Source organism: Lutjanus erythropterus, unplaced genomic scaffold, assembly GCF_056507025.1.
Source record: "Lutjanus erythropterus isolate fLutEry1 unplaced genomic scaffold, fLutEry1.hap2 Scaffold_155, whole genome shotgun sequence".
NCBI classification, from domain to species: Eukaryota; Metazoa; Chordata; class Actinopteri; order Lutjaniformes; family Lutjanidae; genus Lutjanus; species Lutjanus erythropterus.
This window is the reverse complement of record NW_028146632.1, coordinates 975,001-1,002,780: the sequence shown is the minus strand read 5'-3', so window position 1 is coordinate 1,002,780 and position 27,780 is coordinate 975,001. Positions and strand designations below refer to the sequence as shown.

Here is a 27,780-nt window from a genome sequence, read left to right as displayed (position 1 = left end):
CAGTCCACAGCTGCACAAGTAGGAGAGTAGTGCATCCCCCAGATACTTTCTCCTGAGGTGCCAAGGTTATGGCTTATCGGGCAGACAGAATGTCTCCATATTCTCTATCAGGGCACAATACATGAGCAAGGCCGACAGATACAGTGATTTAGAGCAAAGAGGTGCATAGCTTCTTGTTTTGCACTTATGCCCAATAGAATTTGTGTACACATAGATAGACACATCAGGCCCATACATGGTGGCGTGTCAAATTCCAGCGAATGTCAGGGGACAGTTAAATACCTTCACTCGAGAAGTAACCTTCAGAATTGGGTTGGCAGTCACAATATTCTCTGTGTATTGCTAATCTGAATTCTCCTCGATCGAGCTTCATTAAATACTCCTGTGTAAGTCATCTGGGACTCCCGAACTCTTCTTCAGTGTCTGAGTGAACCATTCTTCAGAATTTCCACAACAATTTGGCGTTGTCGGCAGGATTCCAACAGAACAACAAACTGGTAAGTGCAAATCAATTTCTTTGCCTTACCATGTTTGAGTTTGACGGAATCTAAAATTAATGCGTAGCAAATTCGGCTATAACTAAAATAGAATTAAAGCAAATTTAAAGCATTGGTTCAACTCATGTGAAAAACAAATATATGTGTAAAAGTGGAATTTTAAAGTAATATCTGTGGTCGGTAAATCTGAGACTGATATCAAGTGTTTGGTTCCGGGACAGCTGCGGGCTGAGCCCGTCTTAGATAAGAGTGCACAGTGAAGTTAACCCTTGGGAAGACGTTCTGGGGTAGGATGAAATAGGCTTATTTCGGTTAACCAATATCTGTGAGTGCATCTATGACCTGTGGGAACAAAGAGGCTCTGCTAAGTTCTGCTTCAGAGGCCTAGGCGCCGAATTGTGTACACAAAATAAAGAAATTTGAAATCTTTAAAGTCTCATACCGCAACCACTTTGCCAAATTTAAATACTAATGAAAATACAAGAGTGTGAAGTCCCATGATGCAGCTGAAGTATTTTGTGATGTGTTGCTTGTATATGCTGTGCTGTATATGTGTTTGAATTGTTGATCTGAATATTGCAATGGGTAATAATCAGTCCACAGCAGAGCCCAGACACAGACCTATGGTCAGTTCTCCAAGAACCACTCGCTATAATGTTTCCACCTCACCCAGACCAATCTTAAAAACCACTCGCAATGTTGACTCTACCTCCCCCAAACCAGTCTTAAAGTCCCATGAGCTAACTGCTAAAGCAACCTCACCAGCTATGTCAAAAAGAACGCCAGATCACACTAGTAAGACGATTGCTGAAAATTTTTTTCCCCCACACACCCCCGGTGGAACTGTTGGTAGAAAGGAAGGTTGGAAGTGTGTGATCCCATTTTCCTCTTTGATGACTGAATGGACTAAGGGTGAATGGCCATGTGGAGGGTCGTTTGAGAGTGAAAAATTACAGTTGGCAAGAGAGCAATTGAGTTTTGATAAGGGAGATCCGGAGTAGGATCTCCGTTACATGTCGGAATGTTTGAGAGTGTGGCTGAGAGTGGCAGAGCAGTGTGAAAGGGAGAAAGCAAGTGGCAGCCGGTGTGAATGGGGTTCAGATGAACTGAGAGACGCCATTGATCGGTGTGTTAAGTACGTTGCCTTGTGTCACATGCCTATGTTGCAAACTGTATTGAGAACCAGGGCGACTGAAATGGCTAAAATTAAAGAGCGACATGGTAATGACGCTGCTGCGTGTGCCAAAGCTATGATGTATGGTTGGGCTAGGCGACAAGGAAGAGCGCCATCCCCACAGTGTTTGCTGACTACTCTAGCTAATGTGAACCTTCCCTTTCCCCGTGAAAATTTTGAACAGCATACTGTCTTTGCGTATCCTAAGCGAGTTGATAACAGCGAAGAGGGAGCCCATGTAGGGAAAAGTCAGACAGAAGAAGACCTTATTTTGCTCACAGCTGCAGCGCTGAACATAGAGCAAGATAGGAAGAGGAGAGATAGAGAGGCTAGAGAAGCACAGGAGCAGGGAGAGGCAGCTGCCTTGCTTGACGGTGCTAGGGCAAATGATTCAGATGAGGAGAAGCAAGGAGGGCCACTAGAGGAGGAGGAGTTAACACACACACACACAGACACTGACACAGATGCTGACATGTATTCTCAGGCTGCAGCAGCACTAAGGGAGGACACAGAGACTGAAAGCAAAATACTTCGATGTGTGAAAGGCCCAGGTCCTGTCAGGGCTACTAGCTCAGAAATAGAGAGATTATTGCGTGACAGAGTAGAGAAACCTAAATCTGCTACTAGGAGACCACAGAGTGCAGTCAGGGAGAGACCTGACACCGATAAAACAATAAATGCCCCTAAAATTATGGTAGGTGAGACTCCTGTGTGTAGACCATGGACTCCCTCAGAAGTCCTAGACGTGACAAGGAAAGCTCCAAATCCCATAAGTCGACCCAAGGACTATTACCAGTGGCTCTTTCAAACATGTACAGTGTATGATTGTTTGATTCCAGATGTCCGTCAGCTGTTAACCTTCACCTATGGGAGCGAGTGGACTTTGTGTAAAGACGAGTTCCAGTTCCCACAACCAGAAAATGGAGGCCAGTGGCCTAACCATAGATCTTTAAACACCTGGTTAGAAAATGATGCTAAAGCAGCAATTACAAAATGCGCGCGTACGCATAGTGATTTCTCAAAAGTTATGCATTGCATACAAGAGCCCAAAGAAGCTTTACCAGATTTCATACAGCGGTTCATCGGGGTGTGGGACAATAGTGCCGGTATTACACGGGAAGAAAATGCAGCCTTTGCAATACAAACACTTCTGCATAACGTGAAGGCACACATAGCATCGGGATACAAATTGTCCTGCCATGACTGGCAAACCAAGAACTGGCAGGACACCGTTCATACCCTGCTAAATATGCACCGAAATCAAATTTTCGCTCAAAGTGGCTCTAATAACAGCAAACAAATGATGCAGTCAATAAACAACCCCACCAATAACCAGCAGAAGGAAAACAAACAACAAACAAATAAAAACAAAAGAAAAGGTAACTGCCGCAACTGTGGCAGACCTGGACACTGGGCCTCTGAATGTAGAAGCGCGAGGCGCCCACGTGATCAATATTTGGATTACTACCCACGTGATCGATACCCTGATTACCGCCACCCCATCGATCGAAATGCAGACTATCCATACCCAGCGTTACCTGGCCCTGCACCGGGTTTAGCAATTAAGGGGCCAGATGCAGATCAGCGTAAAGATGAATAGGGCGGCCATGGAGGAACAGGATCAGAACAGCCATCACAATTTTTCAAAGAAGCAACACAAATCCGTCTCTCAACCTGTCCTGCAGAAGACCCTACAATACCAGTAGAGGTTAATGGTACTATTGTTGATATTTTGGTAGATAGTGGTGCAACTTTATCTACTGTAAGAGCAGCTGAGCATGTGTGTACACCAACATCTCATTTTGTCACTACAGTGGGTGTCTCAGGCGTCCCTATTGCAGAGCCAGTGTCATCCAGATCCAATGTAAATGTTGAAGGGTCACAGATACAACACTCATTCCTCATCTCTGAAAACAGCCCTATAAATTTGATGGGCAGAGATCTATTATGTAAACTACATGCTACTATTCAATGTACTCCAGATGGATTGTTTTTGTCCATCCCTGACGATAGAGCTGTACAAGCTGTTCAGTTTCTACAAAATGTGAACGATTGTTTGTATCAATGGGCACTGCCTGATTTTAACATGCTGACCACTTTCACCTTGACGAATATCCAACAGGTGGCTAAGTCATCGCCAGCCTGTGCAACATTGATGTCTGCAATGAGGCCCGTCCTCCAATGTCAGTGCACTGCCGCACACAACCCCTCCTCAGAATACAAACTGAATGCTGATACCCTGTTGAACACACAACAGTGGTTGCAATGTGAGCCAATTTTGTTTGTGGGACCCCAAGGGTGCGCTTTACCAATCCAATTATCTGATCAACAAAGTCAATTGTATAATGTGCAAGATATTCCACCTCATGTCATCATTGCTGTTGCACCGGGACATGAAACTGACAGTGTTGCTGAAATGACAGCACGAGCTCTGTTGTTAAGAACAGCAAAGGCAGATTCTCACTCACAGTTAATAACGCCTTTAGGTGAGGATCTGTACATGTTGAACTTAAACGATCAAATCTTACTACCGCAAAGCACATTTCTATGTCAACAGCCACCCACTCCAATTCAATATGGTCCCCCTTCAGAGCTCTCAGAGGTACCTTCCTCGCTATGGGCTAAACATAAGAATCATGTGGGATTTGTAAAATCTGCACAGCCTCATAAAGTAACTTTGAAGCCAAATGCTAAGTTGCCAATGATCAAACAGTACCATTTACCTCCAAAGTCAATTGCAGGCATTGAACCTGTAATCCAATCATTGCTTGATCAAGGGGTACTGGTAGAAACCACCAGTCCATGTAACACTCCCATTTTACCCATCCAAAAGCCTAATCGTCCAAACGAATGGCGATTTGTGCAAGACTTGCAAGCTATCAACAACATTGTTGTGCCGATGACTCCAGTGGTACCAGATACTAATTCTATTTTAGCCTCACTGCCACCTGATTCGACACACTACACAGTCATTGATTTGAGTTCGGCTTTCTTTTCAGTTCCATTGCATCCAGATAGCCAGTACCTGTTTGCATTTACCTTTAAAGGCAGACAACTCACATGGACTACCTTGAGTCAGGGCTATGTTGAAAGTCCGGGAGTGTACGCTGCAGCGGTTAAACGTGATCTCGATGATTTGGAATTGGTGGTAGCACGCTTCTACAGTATGCAGATGACCTGTTGATCGCTTCCCCATCGAAGGAGTCATGTAAGACGGACTCTATAAGGCTGATGAAAAGACTTGCTGAGTGTGGCCACAGAGCTTCGCTGACAAAGTTGCAGTTTTGTCTGCCAGAGGTGACATACCTGGGACATGTCCTGAGAAATGGACAACGACTGTTGTCACCAGAGAGAGTGAAACTCCTCTCTGAAATGCCTCCCCCAAAGACTCGAAAGGATTTGTTATCTTTCCTGGGGATGGCTAACTTTTGCAGACATTGGGTTCATGACTACGCGGCTATGGACTCCGTATTGCGACCGGCCACTCTTCAGGCAGCCTCTTCTGTCGTGCAATGGACTGATGAGATGCACAGAGCTTTTGTGGACATTAAAAAGGCTCTCATGTCAGCCCCTGCCCTAGGCCTGCCGGATTACAATCAGCCTTTCCACTTGCATGTTCATAAGATGGACGGTTTTGCCACTGGCATCCTGGTACAGAAGCACGGGTCACATTATCGCCCTGTAGCGTACTACTCTGCTAAGCTAGACCCAGTGGCTCGAGGTATGCCGGGTTGTCTAAGGTCAGTGGCTGCTGTTGCCACAATGATAGACAAATCATCTCCCATAGTGCTCGCTCATGACTGTGTAGTGCATGTCCCTCACTCTGTCTTGCATATCTTGGACACATCCGTTACTCAGCATATGACAGCTGCTCGTCGCTCAGGTTACGAGGCTATCATTCTTTCCAGCTCCCACATCACCTTGAAACGCTCACCTCCGTTAAACCCAGCCACTCTCTTACCTCGAGTGGACATGGATGATGATCATGATTGTGTTACCACTATTGACACGTGCACCTCCCCAAGGCCAGACTTGTTGCAGACACCAATAGCTAATTCTGACATGATTTTGTACACGGATGGCTCAGCGTGCAGACCCTCTGATCATCAACACCTTGCTGGCTATGCAGTAGTGAGTGACTGGGAAGTATTAGAGGCACGTGCATTACCTAATGGCACCTCTGCACAGGCCGCTGAGTTGTACGCCCTTACAAGGGCCTGTATTCTAGCTAAAGACAAGGTGGCCACTATCTACACTGATTCTAAATATGCGTTTGGGGTTGCGCATGACTTTGGTCAATTATGGAAATTAAGAGGCTTCTTGACTTCCTCAGGTAAACCAATACAACATCATTCTCTGGTAGCAGACCTTCTAGAGGCTATTTTGCTTCCATCCCAACTTGCGATAGTAAAATGTGCTGCTCATACACATGGTTCTGATCCAGTAACACGTGGGAATGCGCGGGCTGATGCTGCAGCCAAACAAGCAGCCATTTCCTCTTCCTCCATGGTACGTCAGTGTACCTCCACACAACCTCCTACGCCGACATGCGTACCTTCCTTCAATGATGTCGTAGCTTTGCAAAGCCACGCTGATGATAGGGAAAAATACATATGGTCTCGTAAAGGTTGTGCACCACATCCGGAGTCTGGCTTGTGGCTCCACCCCGATGGCCGTCCCGTCTGTCCCCGATCTCTCCTGCATGTGTTGGCTCGTGTGGCGCACGGTCCCACACATGTAGGAAAAGGGGGTATAAATGATGTAATTCGATCACAATGGTTTGCACCTGGCATAACACAAGTTTCGCAAACACTGGTAGATACATGCATGACATGTCAACTAACCAGAAAAAAAAGGAAGCGCTGTAAAACATGACCATTTGGAACCGCCATCAGGTCCTTTTGTAAATATGCAAATCGATTTTGTACATATGCCAAATTGCCAAGGCTACAAGTACTTGTTAGTAATTGTAGACAGGTTCTCTAAATGGGTAGAAGCATACCCCACTAGGAGAGAAGATGCAGAGACAGTTGTGAAGTGCTTGCTCAAAGATGTGATTCCTAGATTTGGAGTACCAAAAGGGATAGACAGTGATAAAGGGCCAGCATTCAGGGCCAAACTGACTCAGGCTTTATCTAAAGTGCTAGGGTTCCAGTGGCAGCTACATGTCCCATATCACCCGCAGAGTTCAGGCCAGGTAGAAAGGATGAATTCCACAATTAAAGAAAAACTGACCAAAACAATGATGGCCACTAATATGAAGTGGGTTGACGCGTTGCCACTAGTTTTGTACTCTATCCGTAGCACACCAAGTGCAACCACAGGTTTGAGCCCACATGAAGTGTTGATGGGGAGGCCCATGTCCACAGGGACAAGCCCACCCTTAACTCCCCACAAAGTAACTCTGCTTTGGACTGATGATTACATGACAGAGTATGTGATGAGACTAACAGAAACATTGAGAAGGTTTCATAAACAGGTGGCGGACAGGCTCCCGAAACCCTTGGAGGGACCTATTCATCCTTTTAAAGTTGGAGATTTTGTACTAATTAAGTCCCTGGACAAAGTTTCTTTATCTTCCAGGTGGAAAGGTCCATTCCAGGTGCTAGTGGTGACGAGAACAGCTCTAAAGGTCGAGGGCCTAGCAGAATGGGTCCACGCCACCAGGTGCAGGGCTGCAACTCCAGGTCCCACCAAGATGGCAGCAACGCAGGGCAATTAGGCCGATGGCTCCTCCTGTCCCTCCTCGTGCTACTGGGATCTTGGGCAGAGCCCGCCTTCAGCAGCCAAAGTGCCACGAGTGACCTCCTCCTCCACGGCGCAGAAGGAACCACAGACCTGGTGCCCCCTCAGGAGAGAGGGCACCCACCGCCACGGCCCATGCCCCTCATCCCAGGGAGTGACCGCTCTAGACAGAGCCCCTTGCCACGCACCCCTGCTTGGCTAAGCAGTGAACCAGGTCCAGGCCTCAAAACCCAAAACAATAGGTGCCGGAGTGCCTGTCTCCATGGACGAGGTGACAGTCACGTCACTATGCGCCGAAAGAGACTGACGGACAAGCACCAACGTGCAGAATAACCACCTGCAGGCTCCCTGGAACATTAATAAACCCACCTATGAGAGTCTAAACCGGACCAGGAGAGAGGTGGATCCAATCATATTCGAATGTCCTAATGACCGATGTAAATTCAATGATTGTTTGATTGCAAACCCTGATTTCAAGGCTAGAAATAGATGGTGGTGGAATGTACTAGACGCAGAACAAATTGAGCTTTCTCAAACCTCAAAGAATGCTGTGAGAGTCAAGTACACTCCAGCCACCATCCGAAATATAGAGTTATGGTGTTTTACTAATCTACAACTGGAGACCATCCCCGATTGTAAAGTATGGGAAGTGAATTTTCAGAGTGTGCCAGGGAAGGTAAGAAGTTGTGAAAATCGTGAACATGATGAACATGATGAATACTTGCATGAAATGCTCTTTTCCTCTATACTCCAGATAGGTTCTAAAGCGGCATCCTCTCACACATCGACAGCTCAGAGTGCTCAGATACCTAAAATGGCCAAAACAAACTCTGTCCTTAGTTTAATGATTGAATATGCATGTGAATGTAATCTGAGTAACTGCTGGTTATGCCAGAATATGCCAGAGTCAATACACACTCCAATGTTAGTTCCAATCCCCTTTTCTAAGACAGATTATGAAGTGTTTAACTGGAATGACTTCGCCTCTAGGTTGCTAGATGAAGCAGATGACTGTTACACCCCTACGTATCCAATAGGATCTCAAGATTCTAATAGATATTCACGGTTTAATGACATTGCACAGTATACTGCAAAAACAATCAATGATCAGTACCTACCCCCAGGAATTAATTATACAACTCTTTTGCGTATCATTTACGTACAGATGTATGTGAAATTAGGATTTGACTATAAAGTCCAAATAACGTTGGCCCAAACAAACTGTTCTAATCCACCAGGAGACCAAATATGTGTACAACAACCTTATGCTGCTACTGTAATAGCCGAAGCATTAGTGTACATACAACCGTGGTTAGGTACACAGACAATAGGATCAGTTAAAGGGGACATATTATGCAAAATGCACTTTTTGAAGGTTTTCCAGTGAAAATATGTGTCCCCGGCCTGCCTTCAGACTCCCCTGATATGAGAACAATCCTCTCTCTCCCTCTCTTGCTTGCTCCACCTTTCAGTGAATGTAGGCCAAAACGCTCCGTTTAGATTTGTGCCCGGCTATGACGTCATAGCCGGGCAAGCACCTCCTCTGAGCCGGAGACACTCCCTGTGCTGCGTGTCTGTGCCGCCCACTGAAAACCTACGAGTCCACCTCCCGTTCGCCATCGTTTTCTCCGGGAACGCTACACAGGCAAACTGAGATGTTGAAGGCACAAGGAAAGCACAACAAGTCCTCTGTTGTTGGCTGCAGGAACGAGCACAAATGTCTGCATTTACTCCCGTCATATGACCCACAGAAGACCCAGTGGATTAATTTATTAATTTTATTTTTAAGTAAAATGTCCTCACAACACCAGTAAAGTGTTGCGTGTGTGTGCGGGTGCTAACCATTTTACTTCGGACTGCTTCTTCATCGACGGTCGGTACAAAGCAGGATTTACTTCAAAACTGAAGCTCAAGGATGGATCAGTACCGACTGTGACATAACTGCAGACATGGCAGCGGTAAGTTTTATCATCTTTATGCTGCTTTACTGTGTATTTAGCCGCTCATCCTGCCGTTAGCATCGCGGCTAATATGTGTAGCATCTACTGTGTGCTCACACACTGGAGTATAATATTGAGGGAGAGTCAAGATAATCTGTGTGAACGTTAACCCTCACATGAAGCCAGTTTACTAAACAGAATAGTAAATTGGATGCTGGTGACTGTTTTTCATGTCAGTTTTTGTGTGACTTCATGCTGCTGGGTTTGTGTTATCGACTCTGTTGTTATGGACGCTTCCTCTCTCCTCTGCCTGCTGTGTAACTTAGATTAGCATCAAGCTGCTAACTGTCTCATACCTGAAATGTGTAGCGACCTGCTGCAAAATCAAGCCGAGAAACTTGAGTTCAGACTAAATCAGGCGTTGTGATTAGCGTAGGTATGCAGTTGTGTTTATCTGTGCTTAGAATGTAAGAATCAAAATAATCAGAAAATAAGTTTAATTTCTCCGGTTCAACAGCTTCCTCACCAACACCACCCCCTCCTCTATTCAGTGTTTACGGTGCTTCAACACTGATGCGCTAAAGGACGACAGTACAGTAACAGTAGTCCTGCATTACATTACAAACAACACAGTGGGGGTGCAGGACATGCAGGAGGGGGAGAGGGACACGTCCATAATGACGACTGTTTTGCTTTGATATCAATACAATTCATAAAATCATGTGACTACTCACTTTTTACTCACAAAAACGGCATAGTAACAATGACCAAGTCACACACATCAGCTGTTATTATAAATATATTAGGCCATAGCAGTGTATGATTGCATATATTGTCTCAGTGGCATTTGAAAGACTCTTGGTGTTTCCATTTCTTGGAATGCTGTGCAGGTAAATGAAAGTGTGGTTACATTTAATTTGTAAAAAATATTTACAGTTGTTCATTATTTACATCTTTGATTTTCTCTGTACTGCTGTACTTTCAGACTCTGCCTGGCTGTCATGTATTACAGTGAACCTGCTGACAAACCACACATCACATCTGGTGGAGACCAACTCTTCAAAGTGCACTTCCCAAAGACCATGAGAGGAGCCTGTAGAACAAAACCAGTGAAGACTGAGCCCATGTTTTGTAAGTGTTACATTCTTTTATTTGTAACTAAAATTAAGTCATGTACATGTTGTATTTACTGTATCACTGTAACAGTTGTTGCAAAGGTTTCAACAAAAAATAGAAATAAAATAGAAAATTAATAACTTATATAAATACACACATAAACATAATGCACTGACTTTTTTGAAGTTTAAACAAAATCTTTCTGCAATATTGCACAGGATATGTGGCCGACTTAATGGACCCCATCTTTGAGAAAGTGTTTCTGGACCTGGTACCAGACAGGGATGAAGATCCAGAGGACATGAGTCCACAGTATGAGGAGCCAGACAAGGAGAAGGTCATCGCCAGCTGTGTGTCCTGGTTCAACTAAGAGGAGGTCTGAATCCAACATAGAGGCCCTGGGCGTCAGGAAACGTGGTGCCAATCCTAAGAACCAGACAGGCTTTGACAAGGAGTGACGAGGAAACCTATAGGCTGATACCTGTAACGAATGAAACATATGGAAAAGATGTCCAGTTAACAGTTTAGCCTCAAAAACATCAATCTTTGATGTGTCAAAGTTTTTTTTTTCAAATGGATTCAGTGAATCTTTCAGTTTACTGTCATGGATGATAAGTACATCATTTGACATGTTATACGATGTGATATATGCGATTCAATAAATGCCTCACAGTATGTGTAAAACTTCTCCTGTTAAGTCATGTTTAATATGAACAGTATCTGTTTATTTTGGGGTGTGCTTCTCCATTCATGGTGTTTAGTGAACACTAATGTTATGCCAACTTAAGTAATGTAAAGCAAACTGTAAAAAATCTGACATATTTATCTTCATAAATACAACTAACAATATTGTGAAAATCTTTTCTGTCAGTGTCATGAAATAAACCCTGACAGGATGATGCAGGACCCTGACACAAAACAGAGGGTCTTACTTCATTCTGAAGAGGTTTATTTTACAATACTGACCTGCTCACTGTACATTATCCTGCTCAATATACAATGACTTATCACAATCAGATATACTTTATTGATCCCAGGAGGGAAATTGGTAGTGTTACAGTTAAACTCATTCAAGGAAGACTGGAATATAAGTATATACATATATTTCTACAAATATAAGCATATAGAATATAGAAATTAAGATAAAAATATTCTGTAGAGATAAAGCTTTTAAGAAATAAAAATAAAATATTAGTTAACATGTGCATTGTGAATTAAACTATATACAACAGTAGAAAAAAAAAACTAAGACGTGTAAGAATATGTAAACATATGCGTTTGTATGTAAGTGATGTGCAACAATATATACAGCAGTGGTACACATACTAGTGTAAAACAGTATGCTGAAGATAGGGACAAGTGTTATAGGATACATGTATTATAATAAGAGCATTGGTTGATTTAAATGCTCATATAAATAAATTCATCCAGAGTCTATTCTAAGATTTGTTGTGAGCATATCCACAAAATTTAGAAAAATGTAAATATTTCAACAAAATATTAGGCCTATGAAATTCAAACCTGAAAGACATTAGACAAGCTGTGATGGATGAGCAGGAAGCTTTGGCAAATTTCAAATACATAATATAGAAACAGGTAAATTGTTGCACATTATGTGGAGACGGAGCACAGTGTAGTTTACAAACCACTGCACACAGCCTTGACGTCTGAAAACTGATGATAAAATGATAATAAATTCTAAAACAAGTTCAGTATTATGATTAAAAGAATGTGGCTACATAAAGGACTATTTTGATAGTCATCTCTGCAGAGAATATTGGAAAACAAAGATAATTATTGTCAGCAATCATCAAAATATGTTAGTAATTGGGACACCTGTAACACTTGTAGAGGTCCTTTGAGTATTAACGTGTCTCACCGGAGACATGACGGTTAACTATATTCACAAATTATAATGTCACTTATTCGCCAAAATTACAGTTAGCATTAGCTACCGAGCTAGTTACATTTTAACGTTGTACCAACACACACATCGACTAACTGTAAAGTATCAAGACACACAAAGTTGTAGACTTACCATTCAGACACGTCCGGCAACATCCGCAGTGTTTGAATTTCTGCAGGAGCCTCCTCTGGATCAAAATTAGATGTTTAAAATCTACCGCGTCTGACAGCAGCCATGTCCGTCATGGTGTTCAGCGTAAACATAGCACAATAATACCTGACTGCAGCCCGGGCTGCCCCCGAAGCCGCAGCAAACCACGCCCCCTACATACCACGCCCCTTACACACCACGCCCCTTACACTTCACGCCACCCGCAAACCACGCCTGCTGTTGGTACGGTGGCGCGCAGGCAAGCAATAAACCAGGAAGAAGACGAAGACGACGAAGAAGACGAAGACGACGACGAAGAAGAAGAAGAAGAAGAAGAAGAAAGAAGAAGAAGAAGAAGAAAGAAGAAGAAGAAGAAGAAGGCGGCAGTACGGGCGATTAGGAAGACGAAGAAGGCACAATTCATCAGTAAATGTAGGCAAGACGCGATATCAATGCCGGTTCAGGTGAGACACATTCATATTATTTCTAAATTAACACTTAATGTCATTAAATTAACACTTAATGTCATTTTAACCGTACATTCGCCAACCGACTGCAGTTGCCAGTAGCACGTAGGTCGTTTACATTTTGGGAAGATATTGACGTTTAATTTAACGTTAACATTTTAGACATCTTTTGCTTGGCAGAAAGAGCATTAATTACTTTTTTTCAAATAAAAATCTATTTCTTCAAACTCAATACACTGAAAATGTCCGCGAGTAAACCCATTTTGTGTCGTATTATACATGTGTTAGGCTATATGAAAATCAGAGTAATGAGTGAGCAAGGGATGATAACAGAACAGTGGGGGAACACGGCACGTAGACTCAGAATATTTTTATTTTCATTTAACTCAACATATCAAACTTTTTTTTTCTTTAGCAAAAATATATTCAAAGAATAGTTTTGGTGATATGTATGTTGATGAAATTTGATTGAAGTGTGGTTTACAGTTCCTTTTTATTTCTTTTCAAAATAAAATTTATAAAGTAAGGAAGTAGGCCTATGAGTTTTTTTAATAGTATTTTATTCTCCTATAGACCAACATCACAACATTTCGGGAGGGCACATGCCCGGAGCTCATTAAATTGGGAGTGGACACTTTTCAGTGCCCAATGTGCCACAAGGTAGGGCCATACCATGCCCTAATTCCCCATTTACAAGGCCACCAGAAGTCCGTTGTTAAATATGGAGGTAAGTTCAACCACACATATTGATAAAATGTTAATACCAATGCCATTATCGATTCCCCTTATTGATCTGATTCTTTGTCAATTATGTTATCGATTTATGGTCAGTAGGCTATTCTATGTGGGGATACATAACTGTTCTATTATTGTCACTGTTAATCTTTTGGCTTGCTATATACAGTCTGAAGGCTGCACTGCCCTGCACTTGAGTTCTGCCTTTGTTGATCAGCATCAGATGATATTGGTTCCAAATTCAATTTGTTGTTGATTTCAATTGGAAGTGGTTCTCAATTTCCCATCCCATCCCTAATTGTGACACTGTATGATAAGTAGAGATTACTATGCAGCATGATAATACTTTTAATTGGTATCATATGTCCCCAAGCTCATCAAGTACTCTCATCACTGCCCAGGCATCTGATGATGGACAAAAAAGGCAAAACTCACCTGTGGGGCAGTGCAGCCTCCAGACTGTATATAGCAAGCCAAAAGATCAACAGTAACAATAAAAGAACAGTTAAGTTCTTGGACAATGTGTAGACCTACTTTTCTATAAATCTTATAGAAATTATTTTTTATATATTACATATTTACAAAATATTTTCTTAAAATGCACCTGTAATATCTTCCATATTTTTTTCTGCCTTTCAGGATATAATGTTTACAAATGTCACCTTCATTGTGTGGCCAGCAGCCATTACCATTGCAGCTACTGTCCGAAGGTTATTGTAAGAAAGGAGCTGTTCTTCAATCACTTCAAAACTTGCCTAACGGCAGGTACACCAGTGGCAGTGACTGCAGCTCCACCACTAACGGCCGTGGCAACGATGGGTCCACCACTGACACCAGTAGCACCGGCGGGTTCACCACTGACGTTGGAGGGTCCATCACTGACACCAGCGGGTTCACCACTGATGCCAGCATCGCCAGTGGGTCCATCACAGACACCGGCGGGTTCACCACTGATGCCAGCAGCGCCAGTGGGTCCATCACCGACACCGGCGGGTTCACCACTGATGCCAGCAGCGCCAGTGGGTCCATCACCGACATCGGCGGGTTCACCACTGATGCCAGCAGCGCCAGTGGGTCCATCACCGACATCGGCGGGTTCACCACTGATGCCAGCAGCGCCAGTGGGTCCATCACAGACACCGGCGGGTTCACCACTGATGCCAGCAGCGCCAGTGGGTCCATCACCGACATCGGCGGGTTCACCACTGATGCCAGCAGCGCCAGTGGGTCCATCACCGACATCGGCGGGTTCACCACTGATGCCAGCAGCGCCAGTGGGTCCATCACCGACATCGGCGGGTTCACCACTGATGCCAGCAGCGCCAGTGGGTCCATCACAGACACCGGCGGGTTCACCACTGATGCCAGCAGCGCCAGTGGGTCCATCACCGACATCGGCGGGTTCACCACTGACACTGGCGGCGACGGCAAGTCCACTGCTGGATACAGCAGCGACAAAGGCTTCGAAAACTTGCCCAAAGAAGATGACAGCCCGCAAAATTTTGATATCAAAACGCAGAAAAACCACATGTTGTTTTTGCAACTTGATATTATTAAAGAAAAACCTCAAAGCTCATATTCAGAGAAGACACGCATCAAAAACACGAGACATCACAGCCAATCGCTATCTACAGTCTGTGTGTATTGATAGAAAAAGGGGCATTTTTGCAGTTTTAATGATATTCAATGGTCCAGCCCAGTACATTCATGTCCAAAAGTGTACCTGGGGTGAGAAGCCACAGATTACCTGTCAGTTGGACACATGCAACAGGCTATATGAATATGCACGCAGAAGTGGGCAAGTAGGTTTTGACTGCCAACATATTCAGTCAGTGGTGTATGGTCCTGTAGCCACTAATTTACCTGTTGCCCTTGATGAAGAGATTTTAACAGATATGGTAATCAACAAATGGTTCAGCAAGGACACAGAGAGAGATGGTTTAAGAAGGAAGCTGGCTGCTGATGCAGATGGTGCACCACTGAGCTTTGAAGTAAATCTCAGGAAAGAACAAAGACAGTACTTTTTTTCTGTTTTTGAGCCACACATCTCCTCATACTGTAGATTTGGAAGGCTCATGGTCCACTACAATGGTATCAAAAATACTTGGCATTGCCCTTGCACAAAGGCTCGAAAATCCTGCCCACACAAAGCCATAGCTAAGTGGCACCTGCACCAGCTAAAACCTGAGATTTTCACAAATCCGGAAAGCTGTCATGAAGACCCCCCTGAGACATTTTCAGTTGAGACACATCCTGCAGTTGACACACAAACAGAGAACATTTCCCTGTATCCCCCAGAGGGGGAAGCACTGGTGGAAATGGTGGAGTACCTTATTTCACACAAGGCCCTGCTAGCAAATCTCTCAAGAGACTTGACATTGGTAAAGTCGTCATCGGATATCCCTAGGAACTTGGTCCCACGCGAGAACTATTGCCACAAGTGTCCAGGCGAAGTTCCTCTTTCAGAACCGATTGTCATATCGAACAAAGCCAAGATTGTTACAATCAATGAAGTTGTGGAGGGTAGGTTGTAGTCCATGATAGCAATTGTAATTGCTGTTTTTAATTTTCATGCATGATAAATATAGTCAGTCATTCTGTAATTCTTGAAACATTGACAAGACTTTGAACATCCCTTTTCTTTTCTTTTTTAAGGTGTAACAACATATTGCAAAGAATGTGCTGCATGCGGCACATTTTACCGCTACCAGGAGTGGGCAGAGGGCCTACATAACTTCAATGATCGTGTCATTTTGACGCATCATTTCTGTCTCTTTCTGAGGAACTCTATACAGGTAAATAAAATGTATAAAAATATATTTTTTGTGTTAACCTTTGTTCCTTTCCAGTAGATACAAACATGGTGTATAATAATCTCAAGATGATAAAGAAAAATTGTCATAGCAAAGGGTCTGATTACTCTGTTTCTCCTTTTTTAATTAATTTGCATTTAGGAGTATGGAGTGTAGATTGATGAAGCTGAAATTGAATTTAAACAATTTTAGCAGAAGGCTGCAACATAACACAATGTGAAAAAACTGAATGGGTCTGAATATTTTCTGAACCCACTTTATCAATGTGACAACTTTATATTCACATCCATTTCTAGAGCCATACAGCTGTGGCAAGAGTGGTGGAGGCTTTGCAGAAAACAAACAATCAAAAGTATCCAGATCCTGATTTGATTCTTCATGGCTACCTTCATTTTGAAGCCCTGTCATCCCACAAATATGAATTCTCGTGTGTAAACTGTGGAGATCACCCCCCTGTTGTGATTATGGATCTGCACAAAAAGGGAGTATTCAGTATGCCAAGTGGGTACTTTTTTCTTTTCATGTTTTTTTTTATCAGAAATGCTACAGTGTCTTACAATTGCCACTGATTGTTTGTCTTTTGATTGTCAGTGTGTGATCTCCAAGAACCACCACCTGAATTTGATGGCCAGGTGGATGTTGATGACTTCTGGCTCTCTGTTAGCCAAGAAATTCTTTGTCGGGGCTTTGTGAAGAGTAGGTGAAGATTTTCAACTTTGAATTACTGAAAGGAAATGGTTGAGGTCAGGTTTCAGTGGGAGAAAGGATTCCACAAGTGATCCAACAGTCTCATATGTTGAAAAGTCATCATTTAAAGGGTCCTCTGTGCCAGATGTATCCAACTGCATACATTGATATTTCTTACGAGGAGTCCATGTGTTTTTTGTCTGGTTGTTCCTTCTCTAGGTAATGCTGCTAATCCATGTGTGATATCACCGTCCTATCACAAATGGGCACCTTGGATTGGACCACACACCAGGGCAAGCAACTTGTTATCAAACACAGAATACCAGAAGCCGAGATGGATATATGCCAGGACAGATTGATCAACGAAATAATGAACTTGAAGGTGACATTAGCGGTGATGCTTTGGATTACAGCCTGCAACGTACAGAGTAATTACTGACCTACTGAGCAATAATATGGAACTTTGAGAGTTATTAGGAATAATTAATGCTGTAACGACCAGGTATGTATTTTATAACTACGGGGTATGCAGGCTGTAATCCAAAGCGTTACCAGATTAGTTTCTAGATTTTATTCTTAAATGTTCACATTTATTAGGTGCATATTTGTGCATAACAAAAAACGTGTGAGTATAAGCAATACTTTGAATGTAATTTATGCTAGCATCTTTGCATTAAAGCTTATGTGGCTGTTAAAATATTTGCCTATGTTTTCACAGATTGACGCGGTGCGAAACCTGGTCAAAGAGTGTGGCCTTGAGTCAACGGGTTCCAAAATGGATCTTGTCATCAGGTTGAAAGACCAGATGAAAACCCGCAGTGCTTTTGACAAGGTCTTTCAAAAAGTATGGGGTGCATCTGGTAAGTTTATCAAAAATACAAATCTGAGATTTTTGCTGACAATTACATGTATATTTAATAAAACACATCTTTAACACTATCAAAGTGAAGCATGATTTAAACCAAACACTTCTAAATATTTTTTCCATCTCATGTTTTTTTTTTCTTTCTTTGTTTCTTGTCAAGGTGGCTGGGCAGTGATAATGTGCCCCTGTGGGATCATTAATTCTATCAAGTTCAATGTGAGGGCTGAAAGTCCACGGGACTACTGTGACATGTTGCTGTCATTTAAGCACTTCCCTAATGTAGTCATATATGATTTTGCAAGAGGTTTGGCCACGCACACCAACCTGCGTGAACCAGTGAAAATCCCCTTTAGGCCAAATGAAGGCAGACTCACTGATGACACGCCAGAAAACCTTCAAGCTGCACAGAAAGGTGATCTGAAAGTAAACTTGCCATGGCTGAAAGTTAAAAAGGAGCATGCAGACAGCAGCGCACACCCCTCTACAGGTTCAGCTGAACACTATGCTCTGTACGACACTTTCCACGAGGCCAACACCAAAGACGCAAAAGACTGCTTGAGGAAAATTGCTCTGGTACCCGAACTGCATGGCTGGGTGAATTCTCAGGTAGCAGAGCAGTTGTTCTCCAAAATGAGAAAGAATAACTACTTCCTAAATATGATGTCTCCAGGGAGCCATATTTTTCTCATGCGCTCTATCATTCATCATCACAACACCATGTTGAATGAGAAGACCTTGGCTGACATTCATAAGATCTCATCAGCAGACATCACACTGGATTCATCTGGAAAGGCCATAATGGGTGTGTAATTATCAGAAAAAAGGTAATAATGGTAATGATGTATGCACTGCTTTATTTATGTTTAAATTGTTATTTTCTAGCAACTGCGCTTTTGCAGAGCGGAACCTCACTTCCAGCACATCCCAAAGGTAATTTGCCATCCCTTTTGGGAATGCCATCTATATAATTGGAAGACAAACATGTCTCATGAACAAGGCGTGATGATGTTATATCTTTTACTACAGTGCAATTGGACCCAGCAAACATTGACCAGTGTTCAGAGGAATGTGAGGCCCTGACAATCATTTCATCACTGAAGCCCTGCCGAGCCTCATGGACCGTAAAGGGTCATCATCCGCTTCAGGAGCAGCTGGTAAACAGATATTTCTGCATACTGCCATCATTGTTCTTAACAACTTTTTTTGACAAATTGTTGATGTCAATGCTTTGTTTCTTTTTCCTGTTTATTTATACCTGTTACCCTAGCTCAATTATGTCCTGGATGTTACGAGACCTGGAAATGAGCTCATCATCAAAGATGGACCAACTTGCCTTTGCAGAAGTGACATCTTGACCCTTGGACTTCAGAGAGAAATGGAATCAGTGGTACTTAACAACTGTACATTTTACTGATGAAAGCATCTTTTCATCAAAAATCATTAAGAATTCATTGTATGATGCTGTTTGTAAACTACATCAACAGGTAGTGAATGGGTGCCTCAGGCTGGTCCGGGAGATGGCAAATATGCAGGTTGGTTTAAAAAAATAAATATATGTAAGACATTTAATACTGACCAAGATTAAGTGAGTAGATGAAAAGGGAATTTCTAGGCTTGCGTGCATTACATAGATGTATTGATGAGTGACACTGAGCCATATGCTTTACCATTTTCTAGCACTTAAATCTTGGTTTGCTTTCTATCTACAGGGAAGGGATGTTTTTGTCGCTGACCTGCACATCAGCCCAACATGGCTCCCTCCCACAAACGTTGATCCCCTGCTCCATTTCCCAGTAATTAAACAATATAAGTTGTAATTTTGTGAAAAGTCTTTGCTGGTCCTAAAATACTATGCGTCAAGGCAAATTTAATGCAAGGATAATTCAAACACTAAGCTAAATAAAATGTCTAACAAATCACTGCTCAATATCATGTACTCCCTCATCATGCATAACTGATTCAAGTGTCAATAAAATAATAAAATCAGTCAATAAAATCAGCACTTTTTTTTAACAGAAAGATGCTGACCAGAGAGATGACCAGAGAGATGCCCTAAGCATCCCCCTGTGGATTCCAGGGCATTTTCTTCTGTGTGTAAGGACATTATACCATTTCAGATACTGTATACAGAACATAATTTTGTGAGCGGCATACAATATCAACAGACCATGTGAAGACAAGTCATTTTTGAGTTTGCTGTGGCTTTTTGCTTATTGTGCAAACTGTATATTTTCTATAGGCAATGAGGCCACTCCAGAAAGAAATCTTTTTTCTGGATTCCCTGTACTTCAGAAAAGCTGATGGTTTCTCTAGTCAGGCCTACAGGAAGCTGTTGAGGTTGTCAGTGTTGTGTGTTCTGGCGGTCACGTTACCCTGACCTGCCAATGTTTTGAAAACGTTCCAAACATAAGTTCATTGTGAGCACTGAAAGATTGTTATAGAGTCAGAGAAGATTTGTTTCTAGAGAGCTGAAATGGACTCAAATAGACAATTTGTCAGTGAAATCAAAAGTAAAGGGGGGGCAGAAAGAAATCCTCCTTGTTGAACTTGAAATGTACCTATTTGCATGGTCCAGTTCTTGGACATGTTCCCTGTTCTGTGGATTACAGATTTTGATACTGTTCATATTTTATCAGTTTGCGTTTTTTCTCCCCAACAGAATCATAGCAGTGTATACTTTTTATGTTTTACATTGCTGTGTTTTTTGTTACTCAGAGGTGTTGCACAGCAGATTGTTGCGGGAGCCTGGACAGAGAAGGCTGCTCTGGATTTGGAGGTATTGCCTGCAATATCACTATCAAATAGATTTGTAATTATCTACTATTCGTTAACTGTAACTGTCTGTTACACAGGATGTTCCGAAGCAGACACATGGCAATGACTGTGGTGTCTTCATGATAATGGTGAGTGAGCGTAATGCCATATAAAGTATTAGTTAGCTGTCAGATATTCCTTGTGTCTTACATGTATTGATTTATATAATTTATCATCACTACAGTATGCCTGGTACTTTGCCATGGATGCTTGCTTTGACTTCAGTGTTGTAAGTATCCTATAAAGTTGAAAAAAATGATATTACTACATTTTTTAAACTATAACAAAATCAACTGTGGTAGTAACTGTAACTGTGGTCTTTATTAGGATGACATGTGTCTCCTGAGAAGATGGTGGTGCATTGTTCTATTAGAAAACCTTGGGCTGGAAGGGTATGCTGCAGGGCTTCCTGAAAGACAATTCGATTTTTAATGAAATTATTAAGAACACTTTATGCTAACACTTGTCTCTTTATTCTGGGTCATGAAAATGTATGTTAATTACAGGTACGGAAGGAAGTTTGCCCATTTTACAGAAGAAGGAAAGGCAACCCTTCGTGACAATGTACCACCGGTATTCAGGATCACACGCAAAAGAAAACCAAGCAGCACCATGGTCAGTGAAGACCTTACACAGTATCCATCACTCCTGCCTGTTTGAAAATAAGTCACCACTCAAACAGCTATTAAATGAACATTTATAGCACACGATGCAATATGTTCTTGATGGTACTGTGTTATACAGTTGCATTCAAAATTATTGCACCCCCATTGCAGAATTGGTGTAATTAGCAAAATTAACAAACTGTCATTTTTGCAATACATGTATTTGTATGTCACTCAGGCATATTTCTGACATGCACTTAAACTTCACCGTTGAAAAATCTGCAGCCAGTACAGTTATTTGAAGTGATATCTGAAGCACACCTGATATAACTAATGAAGCTATTGATAAATTGTATCAGGTGTACAACACCAGTTATGCTAAGGTGTACTCTTATGGGGGATTCCATTGTGAGGACTGAGTTATTTTGAGACAGCAGTTGTCCTAAAAACCACATTTATAATTTGTTGTCTTGAGCTTTACCAATGTTTTTTGGTTGATTTGTTCATTGTAAAAAGAAGAAAGTCTGTACATTTTGTCAATAAACCAAATTTGCAATGGGGGCGCAATAGTTTTAAGTGCAAACGTCAGTCCTCTCTGGATCCCCATAAAACAAACTGACACAATTATGGTTTGCTTTCTGCAGAATCCACAGCACATTGACCCTGCCTTTGATCACATGTACAGTAAGAGGCCTTACAGCTTTCCACCTAGAGAGCAGGTTAAGGTGAGTGAAGATTATTGCATGAGAATAACATATCCAGTGTTTACAGCTGTGCACTAAGTCATGTCTTTGTGTGTCTTGATTAAGGACAATAAATGATAGCAGTGACCAACAGGATGTGGTCACCACAACCAGAGATGTTGGGATCCTGAGTGAAGACATGTCTTTCGACAGGCTAATGGTAAGGACATGCAAAGGATCAAGAAACAGAATAATTATGTTTGCGGTGGCGGCACCCTTTGTAGTTGTGGGCAGTGACACCTCTCGGTGTGGACGGCTCCCATAGAATGGTGTTTCCTCACCTGGTCCCTCAGTGCTCAGCCATATTTTATTTTTGGGGTGGGGTGGATGCATGTGTGTAGTGTGCTATGTGTGTATATACTGTACGTATGAGGGTGTGGAGGGTGGGGATGTATGTTTTTAATATGTAAAGCACTTTCTGTTTAATCAAATTTTAGGAAAGGGCTCAGCAAGCTGAACAAGAACGAAGAGTCACCAGTGAGCTTCTTTTAACGTTCATCACTCAGGATAAAGGCCTGCTACAACATCTTGAAGTGAGTTTGAAAATAAATTTTACTCACATACTCTAGATAATTTTGGTCAAAACATGATAAATGAATGATTTAAGTGAACCATTTTCTGTTAGCGTAGTGTTTGTATATTTATTTTGAGCAACCTCCCAAAAATATATATTTATATTTACAGGCAGTCATTGCAGGAAAAGTTGCATCCTCCTGGGCATCATCAAAGGACAGAGTCAGAATTTTCTTTGAGGAGGATGAGCAGCTGGACAGAGTGCTGGGCTTCTTGACAAGCCTGGTTGAAGCACAGGCAACCACATGTCACGATCAAGTGGCATTTGTTATGGATGTGCTTCAGCCAGAGGTAATTTTTTTTTTTTAATTTATCATGTTAACATATTTTGTATTATTACTATTGTCAGTTTTAACTTATGGTTAATATCTTGTTAACTGCTACATGACAGACTACTTTAATGTCTAAATGAAAGATGTCCTTTTGTTCACCTCCTGACACAGGCAACAGTCCACGCCCTTGCAGCTGTCCATGCAGTTTCCCTCCACAGAGCCACAGAAATCTATAAATGTGGACTGCAGTATGACTTGAAGTATGCTACAAACATAAGGAGTGTGCTAATACCTATATGTATTGTTTGTACATTGTTTATGACAACCTCTCAGTGTGAATTTCCTGTTACTAATTGCTATTTTATTCCATTTTGTCTCATCAGTGAGAAACAGCTGTTGGCTTATTACTTGGCAAAAAACATGAGCAAGGAGGCACAAAAAAAAATAAAAAACTACGCTGAAAAACTACAAAGAGCTCTGGAGTCTGAGGACTTTTTGAAGAGGCTGTAGCTGGCCGGACATTAAATGCACCTGTGTAACCCTGTGTGGTACTTTATTGGTAATAAAACAATAAAATCTGTTGCTGGCTGTTTCATTTGTCTGATTTTTTTTTCTAAAATAAAACTTTTAAACTTACCCATAAGAAATCATCACCTTTGAGTGATATTTATGGCATGTGATGTAGTAGGCCAAGCTGTGACACTGTGGCTCTTAGAAAAACAGCTGGTGTAAACAACAATTTTAACTGAAATAACTGCTGCTAATTATTATTATCATTATTATTATTATTATTATTATTATTATTGTAAATATTAATTTTAGTTCAAAATAACCTTGGTACATTAGTCAAAAAAAGAAAAGATGCATGCACCAGATTTAGCAGAAAGCTAATTTTCATTTGCAGTCCTATTTAATTACATTACTTTCTGTTTTGTTTTGTTTTTTTGGTTGTTGTTGTTTTTTTTTAATCAATTTATTGTTTCAAGCGCATTGTTTGCATTGGAAGGCATTTAATGTTGTAAATCAACCGTTAAAGTTGTTAAAATTGCTCCCGTTACTGCATTATTGCTTTATTTCCCTTCTGTTTACTTTCGACATGCTGTGGAACTCCACAGCCACCGTAGCATCATGTGGGCGTAGTTTGTAGGGGCGTGGTTTGTAGGAGGCGTGGTTTGTAGCGGCTGTGGCTTGGCTCTGGGCTGCAGTCAGACCCTTCTCACATAGCAGGCAGGACCGGCTGATTCAAGCCACGCCCACCACCAGAGAGGGGCGCGACTAGTCACAGCTCATTTGCATTTAAAGCTACAGGCACAGAAACAGCTCGTTTTGAGAGAGGCTGAAATAGAGGGGTATAAAGGCTGATCTGCACGCTGATCTGCATGATCCGAGTGGTGTTTTATGAAACAAACTTCGAAAGCATGTTTTGAGGACCTCTGAGACCTATAAAAACTTATCAGAAAGGGGCATAATATGAGACCTTTAAAGTAAAAGTGCATAACTGTTCTGAGCCCCTCCATCCTCAGCCTACTCCTCTTCGTGATTGCTCCACATATATTCCCCCGGTGTTAACCCATGATTTACAGAATGTGTCCCTTTGCATGCAAGGCGTAGGAACAAATCAGCATGAAAGTTTAGGACACAGCAGCTGTCTGAAATCCGTGCAGATCGGTCTAATGAAGTCTCCGTTGCCTGAGAGAGTGTACTTGGTCTGTGGGAATAATGCTTATAGCTGTGTGCCCTACGATGACGCTTCTGGAACATGTTATCTGGCCTATCTAGTCCCTTTGATTAGAGAAGTAGATTCGTCTGAAATAGCCGCATTGTATCCCCCTTTACATAAACACAGGAGGGAGTTGTCTACCCTCCAACGGGTAGCAGGTATCATTCTCCCCTTCTATGGTGTCTATGTCACTCAACAAGAGCTTATATCCCTGTCCAAAGTGCTAGAAAACCACCTTAATGTCTCTAATAAAGCTATGTTAGCAGAACACAAGGAGCTGCAGGAAGTAAAGACAGTGGTATTGCAAAATCGTATGGCACTAGACTTGTTACTAGCTGCTCAGGGTGGAACCTGTAAAGTCATCGGTACTGAGTGTTGTTCTTATATTTCAGATGCAACAGCTGAGATAATGGATATGGCCCATGACACCACACAGGGCCTTAAAGAGTTACATGCCACTCACGGGTTTTGAGCTAGGGGATTTCTCAAGCACATTCGGGTCCTGGGGATCAGGTATTCTTAAGCTTCTCACCACCGTAGTAGTGTTTCTTCTGCCTGGTCTCCATCATTAAGTTAATCATTCGTAAATCTACCAGAACCATTACACAGGCCCCCCAAACTGTGGTTAAGTATGATAATGATGATGTCACTGTGATGTTTTATCCTGATGTTGAACAGTGGGAATTTCCTTATTCATTTTCGGATGACAGTGGGTGCAGTGAAGATAACAGGTAAAGGTGAAACACTAATGAGCTACAGGTAACACAAGGGGGGTTGGGATGAGTGTTGTAGGTCTTGATCGAATCTATCTTATTCTTGATACTAATGTGATTATAATGCTATATGTGTGATCAAAACGTGTTTTGCAGAATCCAAATGAGTTTGCATGCTGTGTGAATCTTTACAGGACTAGTTTAACTGAATTGTATCTAGTTCGCAATATAAACAAAATAAAGAAAGAAAGAAAGATATTAATAACAATCAAATTAAACAAAAGGCTATAAATAAAAATTTGTATTATGTTTTTCCATAGCAATGGTAAACCTTTGTCTCTTCACATATTATATGTGTGGTGTGTATAGGTATTTGAAATCGAAATGTCTTATGAATGAACATGTTAGTCTCAGGAACTTTAAAACACAGGCATGAGCACTTGCTGGGAATATAATTGCATTCCAGGAATAACATCTACAAGGAAGGATTCCATACCACCATCATCGTGACGTGCTAGTAACCTCTCCATGGTGGTGGCCCCCAATGTCCGTAAAGTACACGGGGGTCGAAGACTCATCAGTGCACTTACAACAGTGTGATATGATTGAAGAACAAGGTTTATTATGTGACATGTATTCATGTATAAGTGACTGTTGTTTCTTGATTGAGATTTTGTTTTGAAGGATGCTTATTGTGTTACATGTGTGTTCATATCATTTCTGAAGGCGTTCCCTCGGGTACTAGGCTCATTGACAAGTAAGGCAAATTCGGGTTTATCTATTGATAAAAGGGAGGATTCTGTTGTGGAATTTGCCTCACTTGCTTCACTAGCTCTTAGATTGTTCCCTGAGTCTCTCTTTATATGGGTGACAATGCAGTCGTGAAGGGTCCAGTCATAGGTCATCTAACCTGAACAGGCACACTAGTAGTTGGTCACTCTGCACAACTACAGTCCACAGCTGCACAAGTAGGAGAGTAGTGCATCCCCCAGATACTTTCTCCTGAGGTCCCAAGGTTATGGCTTATCGGGCAGAAAGACTGTCTCCACATTCTCTAGCAGGGCACAATACATGAGCAAGGCCGACAGATACAGTGATTTAGAGCAAAGAGGTGCATAGCTTCTTGTTTTGCACATATGCCCAATAGAATTTGTGTACACATAGATAGACACATCAGGCCCATACATGGTGGCGTGTCAAATTCCAGCGAATGTCAGGGGACAGTTAAATACCTTCACTCGAGAAGTAACCTTCAGAAATTGGTTGGCAGTCACAATATTCTCAGTGTATTGCTAATCTGAATTCTCCTCGATCGAGCTTCATTAAATACTCCTGTGTAAGTCATCTGAGACGCCCGAACTCTTCTTCAGTGTCTGAGTGAACCATTCTTCAGAATTTCCAGCAGCTCCTCCTCCTCCTCCTCCACATCAACAACATCATCATCATCACCAGCAGCAGCAGCAGCTCAGGAGCCTCCTCCTCCTCCACAACTACGACGACAACAACAACAACAACAACAACAACAACAAAAACAGCAGCAGCCTCCTCTTCCACAACAACAACAACAACAACAACAACAACAACAGCAGCAGCAGCCTCCTCCTCCACAACAACAACAACAACAACAGCAGCAGCAGCCTCCTCCACAACAACAACAACAACAACAACAACAGCAGCAGCAGCCTCCTCCTCCACAACAACAACAACAACAACAACAACAACAACAACAACAACAGCAGCAGCTCAGGAGCCTCCTCCTTCTCCACAACAACAACAACGAGAACAACAACAACAGCACCTCAGGAGCCTCCTCCTCCTCCTCCACAACAACAACAACAACAACAACAACAGCTCAGGAGCCTCCTCCTCCTCCTCCACAACAACAACAACAACAACAGCTCAGGAGCCTCCTCCTCCACAACAACAACAACAACAACAACAACAACAGCATCCTCCTTCACAACAACAACAACAGCAGCAGCAGCATCCTCCTCCACAACAACAACAACAGCAGCAGCATCCTCCTCCACAACAACAACAACAGCAGCAGCATCCTCCTCCACAACAACAACAGCAGCATCCTCCTCCACAACAACAAAAACAGCAGCATCCTCCACAACAACAACAACAACAACAACAACAACAAAAACAGCAGCAGCTCAGTAGCCTCCTCCTCCACAACAACAACAACAACAACGACAACAAAAACAGCAGCAGCTCAGGAGCCTCCTCCTCCAACACAGCA

The 27,780-nt window shown here is 42.2% G+C and overlaps 2 protein-coding genes and 1 long non-coding RNA gene across 3 annotated transcripts; all 3 read left to right on the top strand.

Annotated features, from left to right (window-relative positions):
* Positions 1–4,902: 4,902 nt before the first annotated feature.
* On the top strand, positions 4,903–7,749 carry LOC146304341 (uncharacterized). Its single transcript, XM_084714176.1, has 2 exons — positions 4,903–5,475; positions 7,255–7,749. Exons 1-2 carry the CDS (start codon positions 4,903–4,905, stop codon positions 7,747–7,749), a joined length of 1,068 nt encoding a protein of 355 aa, XP_084570302.1.
* Positions 7,750–9,036: 1,287 nt separating this feature from the next.
* LOC146304340 (uncharacterized) lies at positions 9,037–11,131 on the top strand. The gene is made up of 3 exons (XR_014769380.1): positions 9,037–9,374; positions 10,342–10,487; positions 10,691–11,131. It is a non-coding gene; the product is annotated as an uncharacterized LOC146304340 (long non-coding RNA).
* Positions 11,132–12,875: 1,744 nt separating this feature from the next.
* LOC146304339 (uncharacterized) lies at positions 12,876–23,697 on the top strand. Its single transcript, XM_084714209.1, is given in 25 exon segments — positions 12,876–12,992; positions 13,569–13,722; positions 14,370–16,253; positions 16,386–16,525; positions 16,840–17,044; positions 17,135–17,239; positions 17,450–17,548; positions 17,551–17,612; positions 17,949–18,090; positions 18,256–18,897; positions 18,978–19,025; positions 19,122–19,249; positions 19,363–19,482; positions 19,580–19,627; positions 19,805–19,888; positions 20,811–20,871; positions 20,948–20,998; positions 21,094–21,138; positions 21,237–21,301; positions 21,416–21,524; positions 22,159–22,417; positions 22,695–22,790; positions 22,942–23,121; positions 23,246–23,362; positions 23,486–23,697. Coding segments are annotated over 17 exon segments (3,963 nt in total). The 5' UTR covers positions 12,876–12,980; the 3' UTR covers positions 20,977–20,998; positions 21,094–21,138; positions 21,237–21,301; positions 21,416–21,524; positions 22,159–22,417; positions 22,695–22,790; positions 22,942–23,121; positions 23,246–23,362; positions 23,486–23,697.
* The last annotated feature ends 4,083 nt before the right edge of the window (positions 23,698–27,780 follow it).